The sequence below is a fragment of the Balaenoptera acutorostrata genome, chromosome 15 (assembly GCF_949987535.1).
Source record: "Balaenoptera acutorostrata chromosome 15, mBalAcu1.1, whole genome shotgun sequence".
In the NCBI taxonomy this organism is placed as follows: domain Eukaryota; kingdom Metazoa; phylum Chordata; class Mammalia; order Artiodactyla; family Balaenopteridae; genus Balaenoptera; species Balaenoptera acutorostrata.
In genome coordinates, this window is record NC_080078.1 from 30,472,914 (window position 1) to 30,493,194 (window position 20,281).

A 20,281-nucleotide genomic window follows, 5' to 3' on the forward strand; every position below is an offset into this window, starting at 1 on the left:
TGATTCTATCATGGGGTGCCTAAAGATTCCAGTGGTTCCAACCTTTGTTTGGACCCACAGCTGAGATTGGAGAATGAACTGGACTATATAGTTCCTGTAGTAATCTTTAATAATAATAATAATGTAGTAATTTTTAATATTAATTTACTAATGCTAATAAGTGGAATCAAATATTTCATCAAAAGAGTACCATAAACATTCAAGTGCAATTAAGAGATGAAACCTTATGATTGATTACCAGCCCCAGAAGACTCTATTTTACTTCTTTTTGTTTAAATCTGAGAAAGAGGGCACTGCTGTCACTCTCCCTCTGCATTTTCATGTTATGCCCTAGCATCCTGTCACAGCCAGTATTGCTATGGTTAAGGAAAAAAGGTGTGTCTCACAGGTAGAAAAGAGATTTCTAATAGTCCCAAGCAACCCAGCTGTCTTTCAGTGAGCGAATGGATAAACTATTACACATCCACACCATGGAATGCTACTCAGCAATAAAAAGGAATAGTTACTAAACAACTTGGATGACCCTTGGGGGAAATTAAGCTAAGGGAAAGAAGCCAATATCAGAAGGATACATATTATATCACATTTATATAACATCCATGAAAAAACATATAATTATAATAGTGGAGAACAGATTAGTGGTTGCCAGGGTTTAGGGACTGGGAGCAAACTCTAAAAAACATCCTATAAAGGGGTAGCATGAGGGAACCTTGTAGTGATAGGACAGTTGTATAATTTGAGTGTGGTGGCAGTTACATAAATCTACGCACGTGATAAAACTGCATAGAGCTACTAAATACACACACTAACACACAAAAAAAAACTTCATAAATGCGTCAAATGTATTTTGAGTTGTTACCCTTCCCTCTTTCTTGAAAAAGACAAATCCTTTACCTGTGTCGCAGTTTGACAGGCCTTCGTTCGTTAGATCAATCACAGAATCAAGTTTCTTCTTCTCTTTAGCCTGAAAAGTTGTTAAAAAAATAAGATTGCCTCAACAGAAAATGTTTTTTAAAAATAAAACACATATCATTTAAAATTACCATTTAGAAGCTAGAGACTGAACATTCTAAAAGTCTTACAGCTTAATTTAACTCTACTATGAAAGAGAAGCTCGTGAAATGCTATATGGTTTCTGTGAATATAACTAAGCAGAGTCTAAATGAGTTAATTTGGTAATAAATATGGTTGTGAAATATGTTTATCATTAGCTGTTTGCTTTTTAATGTTTAAGCTGGACTGGAACCTGGTCACGCTAACTAGGAGACATTAATCTCTCAGAGAATGAATCTCCCAAAGAATGAATGACAAAGATGAGTCATCCAACAGGCAGCAACACTAAAGTTCCTAGAACTAACATATTCAAATAAACAATATTCAGAGACAATATTTAGAACCTACCATAGCTTCAGTTTCAGCATCAGGTGAACTGTTAGAATTTCCTGATGTAATTTTTCCAGTATCTGAAAGAAAATTATTAAAATATGAACATTTGACAAGTTTATTAACTATTAAATATTTATGGACTTTGTAATATGTGAATGCTGAAACAATAATAATGGGGATGCTAATTAACCATTATATAATCATAAAAAATGTAACTCAATCGACTACTTATTCCAAAAACCAATGAACCAGTCCAAAAAAAGCAAACTCTAATTTTGGTTCAAAAGATTTTTTCGTTCTGTAACTTTACAGCTATATTAGTAACTCTTTTTTGAGTATCTATCTGTAAACTACTATAGCATTTGAGGAAATAACTTGGAAATTTACACATTTTTTATTCATAGTATCTTTAGACTAGACCACCTGAGATGGCTGAGGAGGATTCTTCACAGAACCAGTAAAAGCCTCAGATAAATGCTTAATATCCCTTAACTATTTGATTTACAATGTTAACAGCCCAAATCATGGTGGCAATTAAGTAGCTATATAAGTGCAGACAAAGCTTTCTGAAATTAAGATGCAAATTAAACTCTCTAATATATAGTAAAAATGAAAAGGAAATGGGGAATTTTGAAGGAGAAATTATGAGCCAAAAAAGATAGCTATTTTAAGGGAAAGGAAATTTATTGGAAATCTAAGGTTAAAGATTTTTACATTAAGTGTAATGAGAAACTCTAAAGAGTAACAGAAGTATTATTTTTAAAAGTTTAAAAAAAATCAAAGATACTAAAGATTAGCCAAACTTTAAATCTTAAGTAGACTTTAACTCGATAAAACAAAAGACAAACAAAAAATAAACCATCACTATCAGCAACAAGACCAGAGTAAACAAGTACAAATAACGGATATGAAAGGTAAGTAGTTTTATAATTTACAAAGCCATTAAACACAGTAAAGAAACAAAAGGCCATAAATTGATAAACACAAGGTTAATAAGAAACCTCAATTTTATTAAGCAATCACTGATTTACTCAGGTAATATTAATCACAGATATAAATTAAACATTTTTGAGAGTAGAATTAAAACTTTTATTTTATTAAAAGATAATATTCAATTCTCTATTTTAAACAAATACTGATTTGAGGCTTTCTGATTTGATAGGTCATATTTTAAGATACCTGTTGGATCTGATGTAATTGGAGTTGTCAAATTAGGACCTTCCACAGAAATCAACATGACATCATCATTACTGAAATAAATAAATAAATAAATTAATTAATTAAATGTGATTATGCTGAGACGTGCAATCAATGGTTTTAATTCTTCTAATTTAACATTTCATAACTGATATGTTTTAATCTAACAATGGGGAGGATGTGGAATGAAAATGATAAAACCAAGTACCCAAGAAACCCTGTGTATAGCCAATTATTTATATGACCAAAAGTTCATGATATACAATAAACACAGACCCTTAAAACTTAGTAGAGGGCTTCCCTGGTGGTGCAGTGGTTAAGAATCCACCTGCCAATGCAGGGGACACAGGTTCGAGCTCTGGTCCGGGAAGATTCCACATGCTGCGGAGCAACTAGGCCCATGTGCCACAACTACTGAAGCCTGCACACCTAGAGCCCGTGCTTCACAACAAGAGAAGCCACTGCAATGAGAAGCCCGTGCACTGCAACGAAGAGTAGCCCCCACTCGCCGCAACTAGAGAAAGCCCGCGCACAGCAACAAAAGACCCAATGCAGCCAAAAAAAATTAAATTAATTTATTTAAAAAAACTTAATAGAAATCTATTTACAATAAATCCAAATGTATGAACTATAAGTATTCAACATATATAAATGTACAAAATATACAAAAGTCACTCTAGCACATATACTTGCCTTCTTGAAAATGAAACAATGTATAAAAGAAACTGATTAAAACTTTGTTACTGATGTAGAACTATAAAAAATAAAGATATTAAAAAATTAATTCTGCCACTACTCTACATTATATCACTATAGTAGCAATATTTACTATGCATTTACTAAACTGAGGCAATGATGATAAATGATGCTGATTATGGTTACAGAATATTCTGAGTCATGAGACCGTCTTTTGCTCCCATTTGACCCCAACTCCACTTTTTTGAATTTGACATTTAAAATCAGAATTTTTGTTAAGAAAACATTGACACAAATTTCAGTAAGCCCATTTAATTTGCTACATGAATTTTCTATACACAGGGTTGTACCATTTTCTTATAGATGTTTTTAATTTTTAGCCTTTGTATTTGGTCTATGATCCATTTCAAGTTATTTTTGTGTATGGTGTAAGAGTTGAGGTTCACTTTTCCCCTCTGGTTATTCCAGCAACAGTTGTTGAAACAACTCTCTCTTCCCCATTAAATTACCTTGGCATCTTTGCTGAAAACCAATGGACTCTATATATACTCTCTAATTTGTCCATTGATTTATATTTCTATCCTTATGCCAACACCATTCTCTTAATTACTATAGCTTTTATAGTAAGTCTTCAACTCAGGTAGTGTATGTCTTCCAACGTTGTTCTTTTATAACACTGTTTTCACCTTCTAGGTCTTTTGCATTTCATACAAGTTTATGATCAGTTTGTTACTTTCTTCAGAAAGGATGCCATGATTTTGTTTAAGGGTGCATTAAATATACAAAACAATTTGGGTGAAGTGACATTAACAATGAATTTTCTGATTTGTAAATATGGCATATCTCACCATATATTTATATCTCCATTAATTTTTCTCAGCAATATTTTGTACTTTTAAAAATTATTAAATAAGTGGGGTTTTTTTTACAGCAGCTTTAGGTTTACAGCAAAATTGACTACAGCGTTTTCCCATATACCCCCTATCCCTTCCACACACAACCTCCCACAAAATCCTTTACCAGTGGGTACTCTTGTTACAACTGATGAAACTACGTTAACAACATCATTACCCCCAAAGTTCATAGTTTACAATAACATTCACTCTTAGTGTTAGGACATTCTGTGGATTTTGACAAACATGTAATGACATGTATCCACCATTACAGTATAATATAAAATAGTTTCACTGCCTTAAAAATCCCCAGTGCTCTGCCTATTCATCCCTCCCCACCAACCTCTGGCAACATTTGATCTTTTTACTATTTCCACAGTTTTGCCTTTTCTAGAATGTCATATAGTTGAAATCATACAGTATACAGCCTTCTCAGATTGGCTTCTTTCCCTTAATAATATGCATTTAAGTTTCCTCCATGTCTTTTCATAGCTTGATAGCTCATTTCTTTTTTTAGCACTAAACAGTATTCCATTGCCTGAATGTACTGGGTTGGCCAAAACGTTTGTTCGTTTTTTTCTGTAAGATGGATCTAGTAGTGCTTAGCTGTCTTTAACTTCATTCAAAACAATTTTGTTAGACTGTATTGTGTCAGCTGCCATATCAGCATGAATTTTAAAAAACTTATCAAAATTGGTAAATTTATGTGAAGCCATTTTGATATTGAGGATGGAAGAAAAAAGCAACATTTTCGACACATTATGCTTTATTATTTGCAACTGAAATGCAAAAAAAGATTTGTGCAGTGTATGGAGAAGGTGCTATGACTGATCGAACACGTCAAAAGTGGTTTGCAAAGTTTCGTGCTGGAGATTTTCTTGCTGCACAATGCTCCACGGTCAGGTAGACCAGTTGAAGTTGATAGAGATCAAATCAAGACATTAATTGAGAATAATTAACATTATGCCAGGCAAGAGATAGCCGACACACTCAAAATATATCAAGCGTTGAAAATCATCTGCACCAGCTTGGTTATGTTAATCGCTTTGATGTTTGGGTTCCACATAAGTTAAGCAAAAAAAAACTTCTTGACCGCATTTCCACATGCAATTCTCTACTGAAACATAATGAAAACATTCCATTTTAAAAACAAACTGTGACGGGTGATGAAAAGTGGATACTGTACAACAATGCGGATGGAAGAGATCACGGGGCAAATGAAATGAACCACGACCAACCACACCAAAGGCCAGTCTTCAACCAAAGAATGTGACGTTGTGTATATGGTAGGATTGGAAGGGAGTCCTCTATTGTGAGCTCCTTCCGGAAAACCAAACAATTAATTCCAACAAGTACTGCTCCCAATTAGACCAAATGAAAGCAGCACTCGATGAAAAGCATCCGGAATTAGTCAACAGAAAATGCATAATCTTCCATCAGGGTAACGCAAGTCCACATGTTTCTTTGATGACCAGGCAAAAACTGTTACAGCCTGGCTGGGAAGTTCTGATTCATCTGCTGTATTCACCAGACATTGCACCTTTGGATTTCCATTTATTTCAGTCTTTACAAAATTCTCTTAATGGAAAAAATTTCAATTCCCTGGAAGACTGTAAAAGGCACCTGGAACAGTTCTTTGCTCAAAAAGGTAACAAGTTTTGGGAAGATGGAATTATGAAGTTGCCTGAAAAATGTCAGAAGGTAGTGGAACAAAACGGTGAATATGTTGTTCAACAAAGTTCTTGGTGAATATCAAAAAATGTTTCTTTTATTTTTACTTAAAAACCGATGGAAACTTTGGCCAACCCTCTACCACATTTGTTTACCCATTCACTTACTGAAGGACATCCTGGTTGCTTCCAAGTTTTGGCAATTATGAATAAAACTACATTTTATATGATTCCATTTTCTCTCCTTTCTTAGCAAACTATACTTCTGTATTTAGTGGTTGCCCCAGAGTTTGCAATATACATTGATAACTAATCCAAGTCAATTGTCAGATAATACTATACTGCTTCACAAGTAGTACAAGTACCTTATAATAACAAAATATTCCTAATTCCTCTTTCCTGTTCCTTTTCAATCATTGCTACCATTCATTTCACTTATATATAAGTGCGTGAATGCAGCACGCACACACACACACACACACACACACACAAGCATACATAATCAAATACATTGTTGCTATTAATTTGAACAAACTCTTGTCAGTTAAATCAATTAATAATAAGAAAGATAAAACATTCTATTTTATCTTCACTCATTCTTTCTCTGATGATCTTCCTTTTCTTTATGTAGATCTGATTTTCTGACATACTATTTTCCTTCTCCGTGAAGAATTTTTAACATTTCCTGCAAGGCAGATCTACTGGCAACTAATATCCTAGATTTTTGTTTGCCTGAGAAAGTCTTTATTTTTCCTTCACCTTTGAAAGATAATTTCACAGCGTAAAGAATTTTAGGTTGGTAAGTTTTGTTCTCTCAACACTTCAAATATTTCACTCTACTTTCTTCTTGTTTGCATAGTTTCTAAGGAGAAGTTGAATGTAAGTCTTACCTTTGCTCCTCTACAGGTATGGTGTTTTTCCTTGGCTTCTTTCAAGATTTTAGCTTTGATTTTCTGAAGTTTAAATATGATATGTCTAGGTGTACTCTTTTGGGTATTTATCCTGCTTGGTGTTCTCTGAGCTTCCTGGATCTGTGGCTTGGTGTCTAACATTAATTTGGGAGAAATTCTTAGTCACTGTTACTTCAAATATTGCTTTTGTTCCTTTCTTTTTTCTTTCTGGAATTCCCATTATGCATATATAACTCCCTTTGTAGTTGGCCTAAGTTTTTGGATATTCTGGGTTGTTTTTGTTTTGTCTTTTATTTTCTCTTTGCTTTTCCATTTTGGAAGTTTCTATTGTCATATTCTTAAGGTTGGTGATTCTTTCCTCAGCCATGTCTATTCTACTAATGAGCCCATCAAAGGCTTTCTCCATTCTGTTAGTAGTTTTGATCTCAAGCATTTCTTTTTCTTAGAATTTCCATCTCTCTTCTTACATTACCTAACAGTTCTTGCATTCTGTCTACTTTTTCCATTAAAGCATATTAATCATAGTTTAAAAAAATTCCTGGTCTAGTAACTTGAACATTCCTGCCATATCTGACTCTGGTTCTGATGCTTGCTCAGTCTCTTCAAATTGTGTTTTCTGGTTTTTTTTTTTTTTTTTTTTTTATAAATTTATTTATTTATTTTTGGCTGAGTTGGGTCTTTGTTGCTGCGCGGGCTTTTCTCTAGTGGCAGCAAGCGGGGGCCACTCTCCGTTGCGGTGCACGGGCCTCTCATTGCGGTGGCCTCCCTTGTTGTGGAGCACGGGCTCCAGGCATGCGGGCTTCAGTAGTTGTGGCGCACGGGCCCAGCTGCTCCACGGCATGCGGGATCCCCCCGGGCCAGGGCTCGAACCCGTGTGCCCTGCGTTGGCAGGCGGATTCTTAACCACTGCGCCACCATGTTTTCTGGTTTTTAATATATCTTGTAACATTTTGTTGAAAGGTAGACATGATGTACTGGGTAAAAGGAACTATGGTAAACAGGCCTTGAGTAATGCAGTGGTAAAATGTGGCAGAAGGGGAAGCATTCTACTAGTCCTATGATTAGGTCTCAGTCTTTTAATGAGCCTGTGCCCCTAGAGCATGAAATTCACTAACGCCTCTCAGTCCCCATACCCCTCTTAGGTGGGACAGGATGGCTAGAGGGGGCTAGAGTTGGGTATTTCTCTTCCTCCAAGTGGGAGGCTGGAGGGCATACGTATTAGATATTTCCTTTCTCCCAGGTAGGTTAATCTCTGGTAATACTTTCTCCGGAGGACAGGCTGTTAAGAACACAGTGCTCTGGTGTATTTCAAAAGCTTCTTTTTACCTTGCGCCCTCCTGGAAGCATGAGAGGATTTTTCTTCAATATTCACTGTGAAGATCAGTAGAGCTCTAGAGGTAAAACTCACAAAATTGTGCCCTGCCCTTACCTGGACCGCCCCCCACCCCTTGGAGTTTTTGTCTCTGAGATTTATTTACTCTGAGCCTCCAGCAATTACAATTTAGGTTTCCCTACCCCAGCAGTGGTTGCCACGGAGGTTTTTGCTCCACTTCCAGGACGTTTTGATTCTGTTTCCGCCTGTTTCTCTCTCCAATTTGGGTGGCAGTAGTTTGCTCTATGACCTTACTTCTCTGGTGGATCAAAGAAGAGCGGTTTTTTTCAGTCTGTTCAGCTTTTACTTGTTAGTATGGAGTGATGACACCTTACAGGCTGGACCAGAAAACTTAAGTCTACTTTGTAGTTTTGAAGTTAGGTCTTATATGTATTTTGGTAATTTACCCCTATGAATATCATACTCTTTGATATATTGTAAATGGTATTAATTTAAAATTCCAACTGTTTGTTGCCTGTACACAGAAATACTATAGACAACCAGTATTATATATATAACATATATATACACACCACATAGTACAAAGGAGTAGTGTGATATATACACACATATATTCCCTATATAGAAACAATAAAATATTTTATATTTATCCACATATTTATAATTTCCAGCACCCTTCATAACTTTACCTTTGCATAGATCCAAATTTCCATCTGATATTATTTTCCTTCTACCTGAAGAAACTCCTTTAGCATTCCCTGTAGTGCAAGTTTGCTGCTGATGTATTCTTTCACTTTTTTTGAGTATGAAAAAGTCCGTTTTCTTGTAAATGTCCGAAAGATATTTTCACTGAGTGTAGAACTGCAGAAACTGTAGACAGTTCTTCTTTTAATAACTTAGACATGTCTCTCCATTTCAGTACTTTAGAGATGTCTCCTTTTTGACATCTCTAAAGTTTGAATAGTTTACAGTGAAAATTCTCATCTTATTTTTTGTTCCTTTCTATGTAATGTGTCTTTTCTCTCTGGCTGTTTTTAAGATTTTCTTGTCACCATTGATTTTTAGCAATCTGGTTATGATGTGCTTTTCCTTTATGCTTCTTCTGCTTAGCTTTGTTAACCTTTCTTTCTTCCTTTCTATTTATGGGTTTAGAATTGGACAGATTTTAGATATCATATTTTCCTGCCCCCTGCCTAGTGATGACTTCAATGATATATACATATATTAGACGGCTTGATACTGTTCTACAAGTCTCTGATGCTCCATTCATTTTTTTGTTAGTCTTTTTTCTCCCCATGCTTTTGTTTGAACAGTTTCTGCTATGTCACTGATATTTAAAAAGCCAGTAATTATTCTGTTATTAATCCTATCCAACGACTTTTCACTTTATTGTCTTTCTTATCTCTAGAAGTACAATTTGGGTCTTTTTTTTTTACATCTTCCATTTCTATCATGTTGACCTTCTCCTCTATGTTGTTGGATATGAAGAATATACTGATAATTGCTATTTTATGTTGTCTGCTAAGTCCAACAACCATATTAATTCTAGATCTGTTTCTATCATTTTGGTTTTCTCCTTGTTATGGGTTACTTTTCATATTTTGCATGCTTGGTAATTTTTTTTTAGATGTCAGACATTGTAAAATTCACACTGTTGGATGATGTTTCATTCCATCAGAGTGTTGGACTTTGTTCTGGCATACAGTTAAATTACCCATGATTAGTTTTGACTCCTTTGAGTCCTTTTAGCTTTCTGGGGTAGGTCCACTGGAGTCTTTTAGTCCAGAATTAATTTAGCCTCACTACAGCTATACCCATCCAAGGACTCTACCTGTTGGTGCATGCTAAGTCTCTTCATTATAGCCAGTGAGAAAGCAAAATGTTCCCAGCCCTGTGCAACCTCCCAAAAAATGTATGGCCTTCTTCTTTTCCGTGGTTCTTGCCCCAGCCTCTTGTAGTTTCATGCTTTGCATATATAGATCTGTATTCAGCCAATGATTCAAGGGGTTCCCTTTGCAGATCTCCAGAGCTCTACCTTTATGCAATTACCTCTCTTCATTGCTCTGCCTCACAAATTCTAGATAATTCATATTCTCCAATATCTGATCTAAATGCACCAAGACCACCAGGCTGTTTGGGCTCCTCCCACCCCTGCTTTTCAACTTGGGAAATGCCTCCAGGCAGAACTGGCACAATGGTAGGGTGCATTTCTTTTGTTTCTTTTCTCACAGGGATCATAATTGTGTGCTCCCTGTTGAACAATGTCTAAACACAATTTCTTTTCTTTATTCTAGTTTTCTGGTTGTTTACAGCAAAAGAACAATTCCTGCGCAGTTAATACTTCATGAGCAGAAGGATACATTTCCCACACACTGATTTCCATTTTGTGAAATCAACTGTTTTTCATGTGCACTTTTAAACAGATTTATTAATTCAATAATTTTTTCCATATCAAATTTATCAATAAAAGATTCTGACAAAAGCTATTATTTCTAAGTTCAATTAACAAAAAAAAGTTCAGATCTAAATTTTATCAATAATATTTTACTCTTCTACTCACTTTTGGCCTTTAACACAACTTACAAAGTTTATTTTGTATATACTTTCTTCTACTAGTATTCAATAATAGTCATATAGTGGATGAAACACTAATAGCTGTATTTATTTTGTTGCTTAACTACAAGACAACTATAAGCAATTCTTTTCATTACACTATAGTCAAAATCTCTTATCAATCTCAAAATTCTTCATTTAATATTTCTAATGTTTTTAATATATTTGCTGCTACAGTATATCAAATATAATGTTATTAAGGAGTCTAAGACATTAAGCAGAAAGACTTTACAAATCAGAGTGAAATTTTTGGCAATCTCATTGGAACTTTGGGCTGAGGAGGTAAGGTAAAGATTTAGAAGCCACCAAGGCGGAGAGGCCCTGGTGAACACTCCAAGCTTTCAGCTGGAATCCATTAAGGGCTACATCTTAAAAGCCAGAGTGAAGTAGATATAGTAGGAGACTTACCAAAATAACAACAGGCCTGAATTTATATCATTACCTGAGCAGATTAGGTGACCAGGCCCTACTCTACCTGCCAGAGAACAGAATAAATCTTGTCTATAGAAAGATATTATTCAGAGCCTCACCAATTCTTCAGAAACTATCAAGCACACTAACAGACAGAATCAAATGACTAGGAACAGAGAAAAACAATAAAAACATATGTACAGATGATTGAGGTACTGGAGTTATAAAACAAGGACATTAAAAAAAAAACTGGGAGAAGATGGCGGAAGAGTAAGACGTGGAGATCACCTTCCTTCCCACAGATACAGTAGAAATACATCTACACGTGGAACTGCTCCTACAGAACACCCACTGAACGCTGGCAGAAAACGTCCGACCTCCAAAAAGGCAAGAAACTCCCCCCCGTACTTGGGTAGGGCAAAAGAAAAAAGAAATAACAGAGACAAAAGAATAGGGACGGCACCTGCACCAGTGGGAGGGAGCTGTGAAGGAGGAAAGGTTTCCACGCACTAGGAAGCCCTTTCGCGGGCAGAGACTGCGGGTGGCAGAGGGGGGAAGCTTTGGAGCCACGGAGGAGAGCGCAGCCACAGAGGTGCGGAGGGCAAAGCGGAGACATTCCCGCACGGAGGAGCAGTGCCAACCAGCACTCACCAGCCCGAGAGGCTTGTCTGCTCACCCGCCGGGGCGGGCGGGGCTGGGAGCTGAGGCTCGGCTTCGGTCGGATCGCAGGGAGAGGACTGGGGCTGGCGGCGTGAACACAGCCTGAAGGGGTTAGCGCACCACAGCTAGCCAGGTGGGAGTCTGGGGAAAAAGTCTGCAGCTGCCGAAGAGGCAAGAGACTTTTTCTTCCCTCTGTGTTTCCTCGTGCGCAAGGAGAGGGGATTCAGAGCGCCGCCTAAACGAACTCCAGAGACTGGCGCGAGCCGCAGCTATCAGCTCGGTCCCCACAGCAACAGGGGCGCAGAGGAAAAAACGGAGAGATTCCCGCACAGAGGCTCGGCGCCGAGTAGCACTCAGCAGCCCGAGAGGCTTGTCTGCTCCCCCGCCGGGGCGGGCGGTGCTGGGAGCTGAGGCTCGGCTTCGGTCGGATCGCAGGGAGAGGACTGGGGCTGGCGGCGTGAACACAGCCTGAAGGGGTTGGCGCACCACAGCTAGCCGGGAGGGAGACCGGGAAAAGGTCTGCAGCTGCCGAAGAGGCAAGAGACTTTTTCTTGCCTCTTTGTTTCGCTGCGCGCAAGGAGAGGGGATTCAGAGCGCCGCCTAAACGAACTCCAGAGAAGGGCGCGAGCCGCGGCGATCAGCGCGGACCCCAGAGACGGGCGTGAGACGCTGGGGCTGCTGCTGCCGCCTCCAAAAAGCCTGTGTGTGAGCACAGGTCACTCTCCACACCGCCCCTCCCGGTAGCCTGTGCAGCCCGCCAATGCCAGGGTCCCGGGATCCGGGGACAACATCCCCGGGAGAACGCACTGCGCGCCTCGGGCTGGTGCAACGTCACGCCGGCCTCGGCCGCCGCAGGCTCGCCCCGCCTCCTCTGTACCCCTCCCTCCCCGCGGCCTGGGTGAGCCAGAGCCCCCGAAGCAGCTGCTCCTTTAACCCCGTCCTGTCTGGGCGGGGAACAGACGCCCTCAGGCGACCTACACGCAGAGGCGGGTCCAAATCCAAAGCTGAACCCCAGGAGCTGTGCGAACAGGGAAGAGAAGGGGAAATCTCTCCCAGCAGCCTCGGGAGCAGCGGATTAAAGCTCCACAAACAACTTGATGTGCCTGCATCTGCTGAACACCTGAACAGACAACGAATCATCCCAAGTTCAGGAGGGGGACTCTGGGAGCAGGAGATATTAATTTTTCCCCTTTTCCTTTTTTTTTTTGTGAGTGTATATGTATATGCTTCTGGGTGAGATTTTGTCTGTATAGCTTTGCTTTACAATAGCTTTATTTTACTTCACTATATTATAGCCTCTTTCTTTCTTTCTTTCTATTTTTTCTCCCTTTTACTCTGAGCCGTGTGGACGAAAGGCTCTTGGTGCTCCAGCCAGGCATCAGGGCCGTGCCTCTGAGGTGGGAGAGCCAACTTCAGAACACTGGTCCACAAGAGACCTCCCAGCTCCACGTAATACCAAACGGCAAAAATCTCCCAGAGATCTCCATCTCAACATCAAGATCCAGCTTCACTCAATGACCAGCAAGCTACAGTGCTGGACACCCTATGCCAAACAACTAGCTAGACAGGAACACAACCCCATCCATTAGCAGAGAGGCTGCCTAAAATCATAATAAGGCCACAGACACCCCAAAATACACCACCAGACGTGGACGTGCCCACCAGAAAGACAAGATCTAGCCTCATCCACCAGAACTCAGGCACTAGTTCCCTCCACCAGGAAGCCTACACAACCCACTGAACCAACCTTAGCCACTGGGGACAGATACCAAAAACAACGGGAACTACGAACCTGCAGCCTGTGAAAAGGAGACCCCAAACACAGTAAGATAGGCAAAATGAGACGACAGAAAAACACACAGCAGATGAAGGAGCAGGCTCAGAACACACTGGACTTAACAAATGAAGAGGAAATAGGTAGTCTACCTGAAAAAGAATTCAGAATAATAATAGTAAGGATGATCCAAAATCTTGGAAATAGAATAGACAAAATGCAAGAAACATTTAACAAGGATGTAGAAGAACTAAAGAGGAACCAAGCAATGATGAAAAACACAATAAATGAAATTAAAAATACTCTAGATGGGATCAATAGTAGAATAACTGAGGCAGAAGAAAGGATAAGTGACCTGGAGGATAAAATGGTGGAAATAACTACTACAGAGCAGGATAAAGAAAAAAGAATGAAAAGAACTGAGGACAGTCTCAGGGACCTCTGAGACAACATTAAACGTGCCAACATTCGAATTATAGGGGTACCAGAAGAAGAAGAGAAAAAGAAAGGGACTGAGAAAATTTTTGAAGAGATTATAGTTGAAAACTTCCCTAATATGGGAAAGGAAATAGTTAATCAAGTCCTGGAAGCACAGAGAGTCCCATACAGGATAAACCCAAGGAGGAACACGCCAAGACACATATTAATCAAACTGTCAAAAATTAAATATAAGGAAAACATATTAAAGGCAGCAAGGGAAAAAAAACAAATAACACACAAGGGAATCCCCATAAGGTTAACATCTGATCTTTCAGCAGAAACTCTGCAAGCCAGAAGGGAGTGGCAGGATATACTTAAAGTGATGAAGGAGAAAAACCTACAACCAAGATTACTCTACCCAGCAAGGATCTCATTCAGATTCGATGGAGAAATTAAAACCTTTACAGACAAGCAAAAGCTGAGAGAGTTCAGCACCACCAAACCAGCTTTACAACAAATGCTAAAGGAAATTCTCTAGGCAAGAAACACAAGAGAAGGAAAACACCTACAATAACAAACCCAATACATTTAAGAAAATGGGAATAGGAACATACATATCGATAATTACCTTGAATGTAAATGGATTAAATGCTCCCACCAAAAGACACAGGCTGGCTGAATGGATACAAAAACAAGACCCATATATATGCTGTCTACAAGAGACCCACTTCAGACCTAGAGACACATACAGACTGAAAGTGAAGGGATGGAAAAAGATATTCCATGCAAATGGAAATCAAAAGAAAGCTGGAGTAGCAATTCTCATATCAGACAAAATAGACTTTAAAATAAAGACTATTACAAGAGACAAAGAAGGACACTATATAATGATCAAGGGATCGATCCAAGAGGAAGGTATAACAATTGTAAATATTTATGCACCCAACATAGGAGCACCTCAATACATAAGGCAAATACTAACAGCCATAAAAGGGGAAATCGACAGCAACACAATCATAGTAGGGGACTTTAACACCCCACTTTCACCAATGGACAGATCATCCAAAATGAAAATAAATAAGGAAACACAAGCTTTAAATGATACATTAAACAAGATGGACTTAATTGATATTTATAGGACATTCCACCCAAAAACAACAGAATACACATTTTTCTCAAGTGCTCATGGAACATTCTCCAGGATAGATCATATCTTGGGTCACAAATCAAGCCTTGGTAAATTTAAGAAAATTGAAATTGTATCAAGTATCTTTTCCGACCACAACGCTATGAGACTAGATATCAATTACAGGAAAAGATCTGTAAAAAATACAAACACACGGAGGCTACACAATACATTACTTAATAACGAAGTGATTACTGAAGAAATCAAAGGGGAAATCAAAAAATATCTAGAAACAAATGACAATGGAGACACGACGACCCAAAACCTATGGGACGCAGCAAAAGCAGTGCTAAGAGGGAAGTTTATAGCAATACAAGCCTACCTCAAGAAACAGGAAACATCTCGAATAAACAACCTAACCTTGCACCTAAAGCAATTAGAGAAAGAAGAACAAAAAAACCCCAAAGCCAGCAGAAGGAAAGAAATTATAAAGATCAGGTCAGAAATAAATGAAAAAGAAATGAAGGAAACAATAGCAAAAATCAATGAAACTAAAAGCTGGTTCTTTGAGAAGATAAACAAAATTGATAAACCATTAGCCAGACTTATCAAGAGAAAAAGGGAGAAGACTCAGATCAATAGAATTAGAAATGAAAAAGGAGAAGTAACCACTGACACTGCAGAAATACAAAAGATCATGAGAGATTACTACAAGCAACTATATGCCAATAAAATGGACAACCTGGAAGAAATGGACAGATTCTTAGAAATGCACAAACTGCCGAGACTGAACCAGGAAGAAATAGAAAATATGAACAGGCCAATCACAAGCACTGAAATTGAAACTGTGATTAAAAACCTTCCAACAAACAAAAGCCCAGGACCAGATGGCTTCACAGGTGAATTCTATCAAACATTTAGAGAAGAGCTAACACCTATCCTTCTCAAACTCTTCCAAAATATTGCAGAGGGAGGAACACTCCCAAACTCATTCTACGAGGCCACCATCACCCTGATACCAAAACCAGACAAAGATGTCACAAAGAAAGAAAACTACAGGCCAATATCACTGATGAACATAGATGCAAAAATCCTCAACAAAATACTAGCAAACAGAATCCAACAGCACATTAAAAGGATCATACACCATGATCAAGTGGGGTTCATCCCAGGAATGCAAGGATTCTTCAATATACGCAAATCAATCAATGTGATACACCATATTAACAAATTGAAGGAGAAAAACCATATGATCATCTCAATAGATGCAGAGAAAGCTTTCGACAAAATTCAACACCCATTTATGATCAAAGCCCTGCAGAAAGTAGGCATAGAGGGAACTTTCCTCAACATAATAAAGGCCATATATGACAAACCCACAGCCAACATTGTCCTCAATGGTGAAAAACTGAAACCATTTCCACTAAGATCAGGAACAAGACAAGGTTGCCCACTCTCACCACTATTATTCAACATAGTTTTGGAAGCGTTAGCCACAGCAATCAGAGAAGACAAAGAAATAAAAGGAATCCAAATCGGAAAAGAAGAAGTAAAGCTGTCACTATTTGCAGATGACATGATACTATACATAGAGAATCCTAAAGATGCTACCAGAAAACTCCTAGAGCTAATCAATGAATTTGGTAAAGTAGCAGGATACAAAATTAATGCACAGAAATCTCTTGCATTTCTATACACTAATGACGAAAAATCTGAAAGTGAAATTAAGAAAACACTCCCATTTACCATTGCAACAAAAAGAATAAAATATCTAGGAATAAACCTACTTAAGGAGACAAAAGACCTGTATGCAGAAAATTATAAGACACTGATGAAAGAAATTAAAGACAATACAAATAGATGGAGAGATATACCATGTTCCTGGATTGGAAGAATCAACATTGTGAAAATGACTCTACTACCCAAAGCAATCTACAGATTCAATGCAATCCCTATCAAACTACCACTGGCATTTTTCACAGAACTAGAACAAAAAATTTCACAATTTGTATGGAAACACAAAAGACCCCGAATAGCCAAAGCAATCCTGAGAACGAAAAATGGAGCTGGGGGAATCAGGCTCCCTGACTTCAGACTATATTACAAAGCTTCAGTAATCAAGACAGTTTGGTACTGGCACAAAAACAGAAATATAGATCAATGGAACAGGATAGAAAGCCCAGAGATAAACCCACACACATATGGTCAACTTATCTTTGATAAAGGAGGCAAGCATATACAGTGGAGAAAAGACAGCCTCTTCAATAAGTGGTGCTGGGAAAATTGGACAGGAACATGTAAAAGTATGAAATTAGAACACTCCCTGACACCATGCACAAAAATAAACTCAAAATGGATTAAAGACCTAAGTGTAAGGGCAGACACTATCAAACTCTTAGAGGAAAACATAGGCAGAACACTCTATGACATACATCACAGCAAGATTCTTTTTGACCCAGCTCCCAGAGAAATGGAAATAAGAACACAAATAAACAAATGGGACCTAATGAAACTGAAAAGCTTTTGCACAGCAAAGGAAACCATAAACAAGACCAAAAGACAACCCTCAGAATGGGAGAAAATATTTGCAAATGAAGCAACTGACAAAGGATTAATCTCCAAGATTTACAAGCAGCTCATGCAGCTCAATAACAAAAAAACGAACAACCCAATCCAAAAATGGGCAGAAGATCTAAATAGACATTTCTCCAAAGAAGATATACAGATGGCCTACAGACACATGAAAGAATGCTCAACATCATTAATCATTAGAGAAATGCAAATCAAAACTACAATGAGATATCATCTCACACCGGTCAGAATGGCCATCATCAAAAAATCTAGAAACAATAAATGCTGGAGAGGGTGTGGAGGAAAGGGAACACTCTTGCACTGTTGGTGGGAATGTAAATTGATACAGCCACTATGGAGAACAGTATGGAGGTTCCTTAAAAAACTACAAATAGAACTACCATACGACCCAGCAATCCCACTACTGGGCATATACCCTGAGAAAACCATAGGTCAAAAAGAGTCATGTACCAAAATGTTCATTGCAGCTCTATTTACAATAGCCAGGACATGGAAGCAACCTAAATGTCCATCGACAGATGAATGGATAAAGAAGATGTGGCACATATATACAATGGAATATTACTCAGCCATCAAAAGTAATGAAATGGAGGTATTTGTAATGAGGTGGATGGAGTTAGAGTCTGTCATACAGAGTGAAGTAAGTCAGAAAGAGAAAAACAAATACAGTATGCTAACACATATATACGGAATCTAAGGGGGAAAAAAAAAAAAAGGCCATGAAGAACCTAGTGGCAAGACGGGAATAAAGACACAGACCTACTAGAGAATGGACTTGAGGATATGGGGAGGGGGTGGGGTGAGATGTGACAGGGTAAGAGAGTGTCATGGACATATATACACTACCAAATGTAAAATAGATAACTAGTGGGAAGCAGCCGCATAGCACAAGGAGATCAGCTCGGTGCTTTGTGACCACCTAGAGGGGTGGGATGGGGAGGGTGGGAGGGAGGGAGATGCTAGAGGGAAGAGAAATGGGAACATATTGTATATGTATAACTGATTCACTTTGTTATAAAGCAGAAGCTAACACACTATTGTAAGGCAATTATACTTCAATAAAGATGTTAAAAAAAAAAAACTATGATGAATAGTTTTAAGAATACTGAGGAAAGATGGAGAAAATAGTCAAAACCAGATGGAACATTCATCAGAAAAGCAAAATCTATGAAAAAAAGATTACACTGAAATTAAGAAGAGTCAATACATATAAAGGCACTATTATGAAAGTGGAAAGACTTGGAATGGGAAAAGATACTTGTGGTCAATATATCTGATAAAAAACTTAAGACAGGCAACTCAAAAGAAAAACATGCAAAAGTCTTAGAGAAACTTTATGAAAGAAGATATCCAAATGACTAACAAATATAAAAAAGGGCTTAATTTCATTGTTAGAAGGAAACAAATTAAAACAAATACAGGCATACCTCAGAGATATTGCAGGTTTGATTCCAGACCACAACAATATTAAGCGAATATGTCAATAAAGTGAATCACTTGAATTTTTTGATTTCCCAGTGCATATAAAAGTTATGTTTACTATACTATACTGTGCTGTATACTGTAGTCTATTAAGTGTGCAATAGCATTATGTCTAAAAAACCATACCTTAATTTTAAAATATTTCATTGCTAAAAAATGCTAACCATCATCTGAGCCTTCAGTAAGTTGTAATCTTTTTGTTGACAGATGGTCTTGTGTTGATGCTGATGGCTGCTGACTGATCAGGGTGGTGGTTGCTGAAGGCTGGGGTGGCTCTGGTAATTTCTTAAAATAAGACAATGAAATTTGCTGCATGAATTAACTCATCCTTTCACAAGTGATTGGTTTTCTGCAGCATGCAATGCTGTTTGATAGCATTTTACCCACAGTAAAACTTCTTTCAGAGTTGGAGTCAATCTTGTTAAACCCAACCACTGCTTTATCAACTAAGTTTATGTAATGTTCTAAATCCTCTGTTGTCACTTCAAGTCTTCACAGGATCTTCATCAAGAATAGATTCCAATTTGTATGGAAATATGTATGGAAATATGTTAATATAAATGTTTCAGACATTACATGAAATTTCTAAAAATCTTATATTTGTATTTGTATGGAAATATGTATGGAAATATGTTAATATAAATGTTTCAGACATTACATGAAATTTCTAAAAATCTTATATTTGTATTTGTATGGAAATATGTATGGAAATATGTTAATATAAATGTTTCAGACATTACATGAAATTTCTAAAAATCTTATATTTGTATTTGTATGGAAATATGTATGGAAATATGTTAATATAAATGTTTCAGACATTAAAAAAAAAAAAAAGAATAGATTCCATCTCAAGAAACCACTTTCTTTGCTCATCCGTTAAAGTTTATCATGAGATTACAGCAATTCAGTCACCTTCAGGCTCCACTTCTAATTCTAGTTCTCTTGCTATTTCTACCACATCTGCAGTTACTTCCTCCACTGAAGTCTTGAACCTCTCAAAGTCATCCATTAAGGTTAGAGTAAACCTCTTCCAAACTTCTGTTAATGTTTATCTTTTGACCTCTTGCCACAAATCATGAATGTTCTTAATGTATCTAGAATGGTGAATCCTTTCCAG

The 20,281-nt window shown here is 37.8% G+C and overlaps 1 protein-coding gene across 2 annotated transcripts in view; it reads right to left on the reverse strand.

Moving 5' to 3' along the window:
- Window positions 1–20,281, reverse strand: part of ATF7IP2 (activating transcription factor 7 interacting protein 2) — a 70,392-nt gene that overhangs the window by 17,682 nt on the left and 32,429 nt on the right. For both annotated transcript variants that reach the window (XM_007188411.3, XM_007188409.3), the window contains 3 exons: window positions 2,566–2,636; window positions 1,402–1,463; window positions 895–964 (listed from right to left, as the gene is read on the reverse strand). In XM_007188411.3, coding sequence (XP_007188473.1) covers window positions 895–964; window positions 1,402–1,463; window positions 2,566–2,636 — 203 coding nt within the window. The remainder of the gene's footprint in view (window positions 1–894; window positions 965–1,401; window positions 1,464–2,565; window positions 2,637–20,281) is intronic.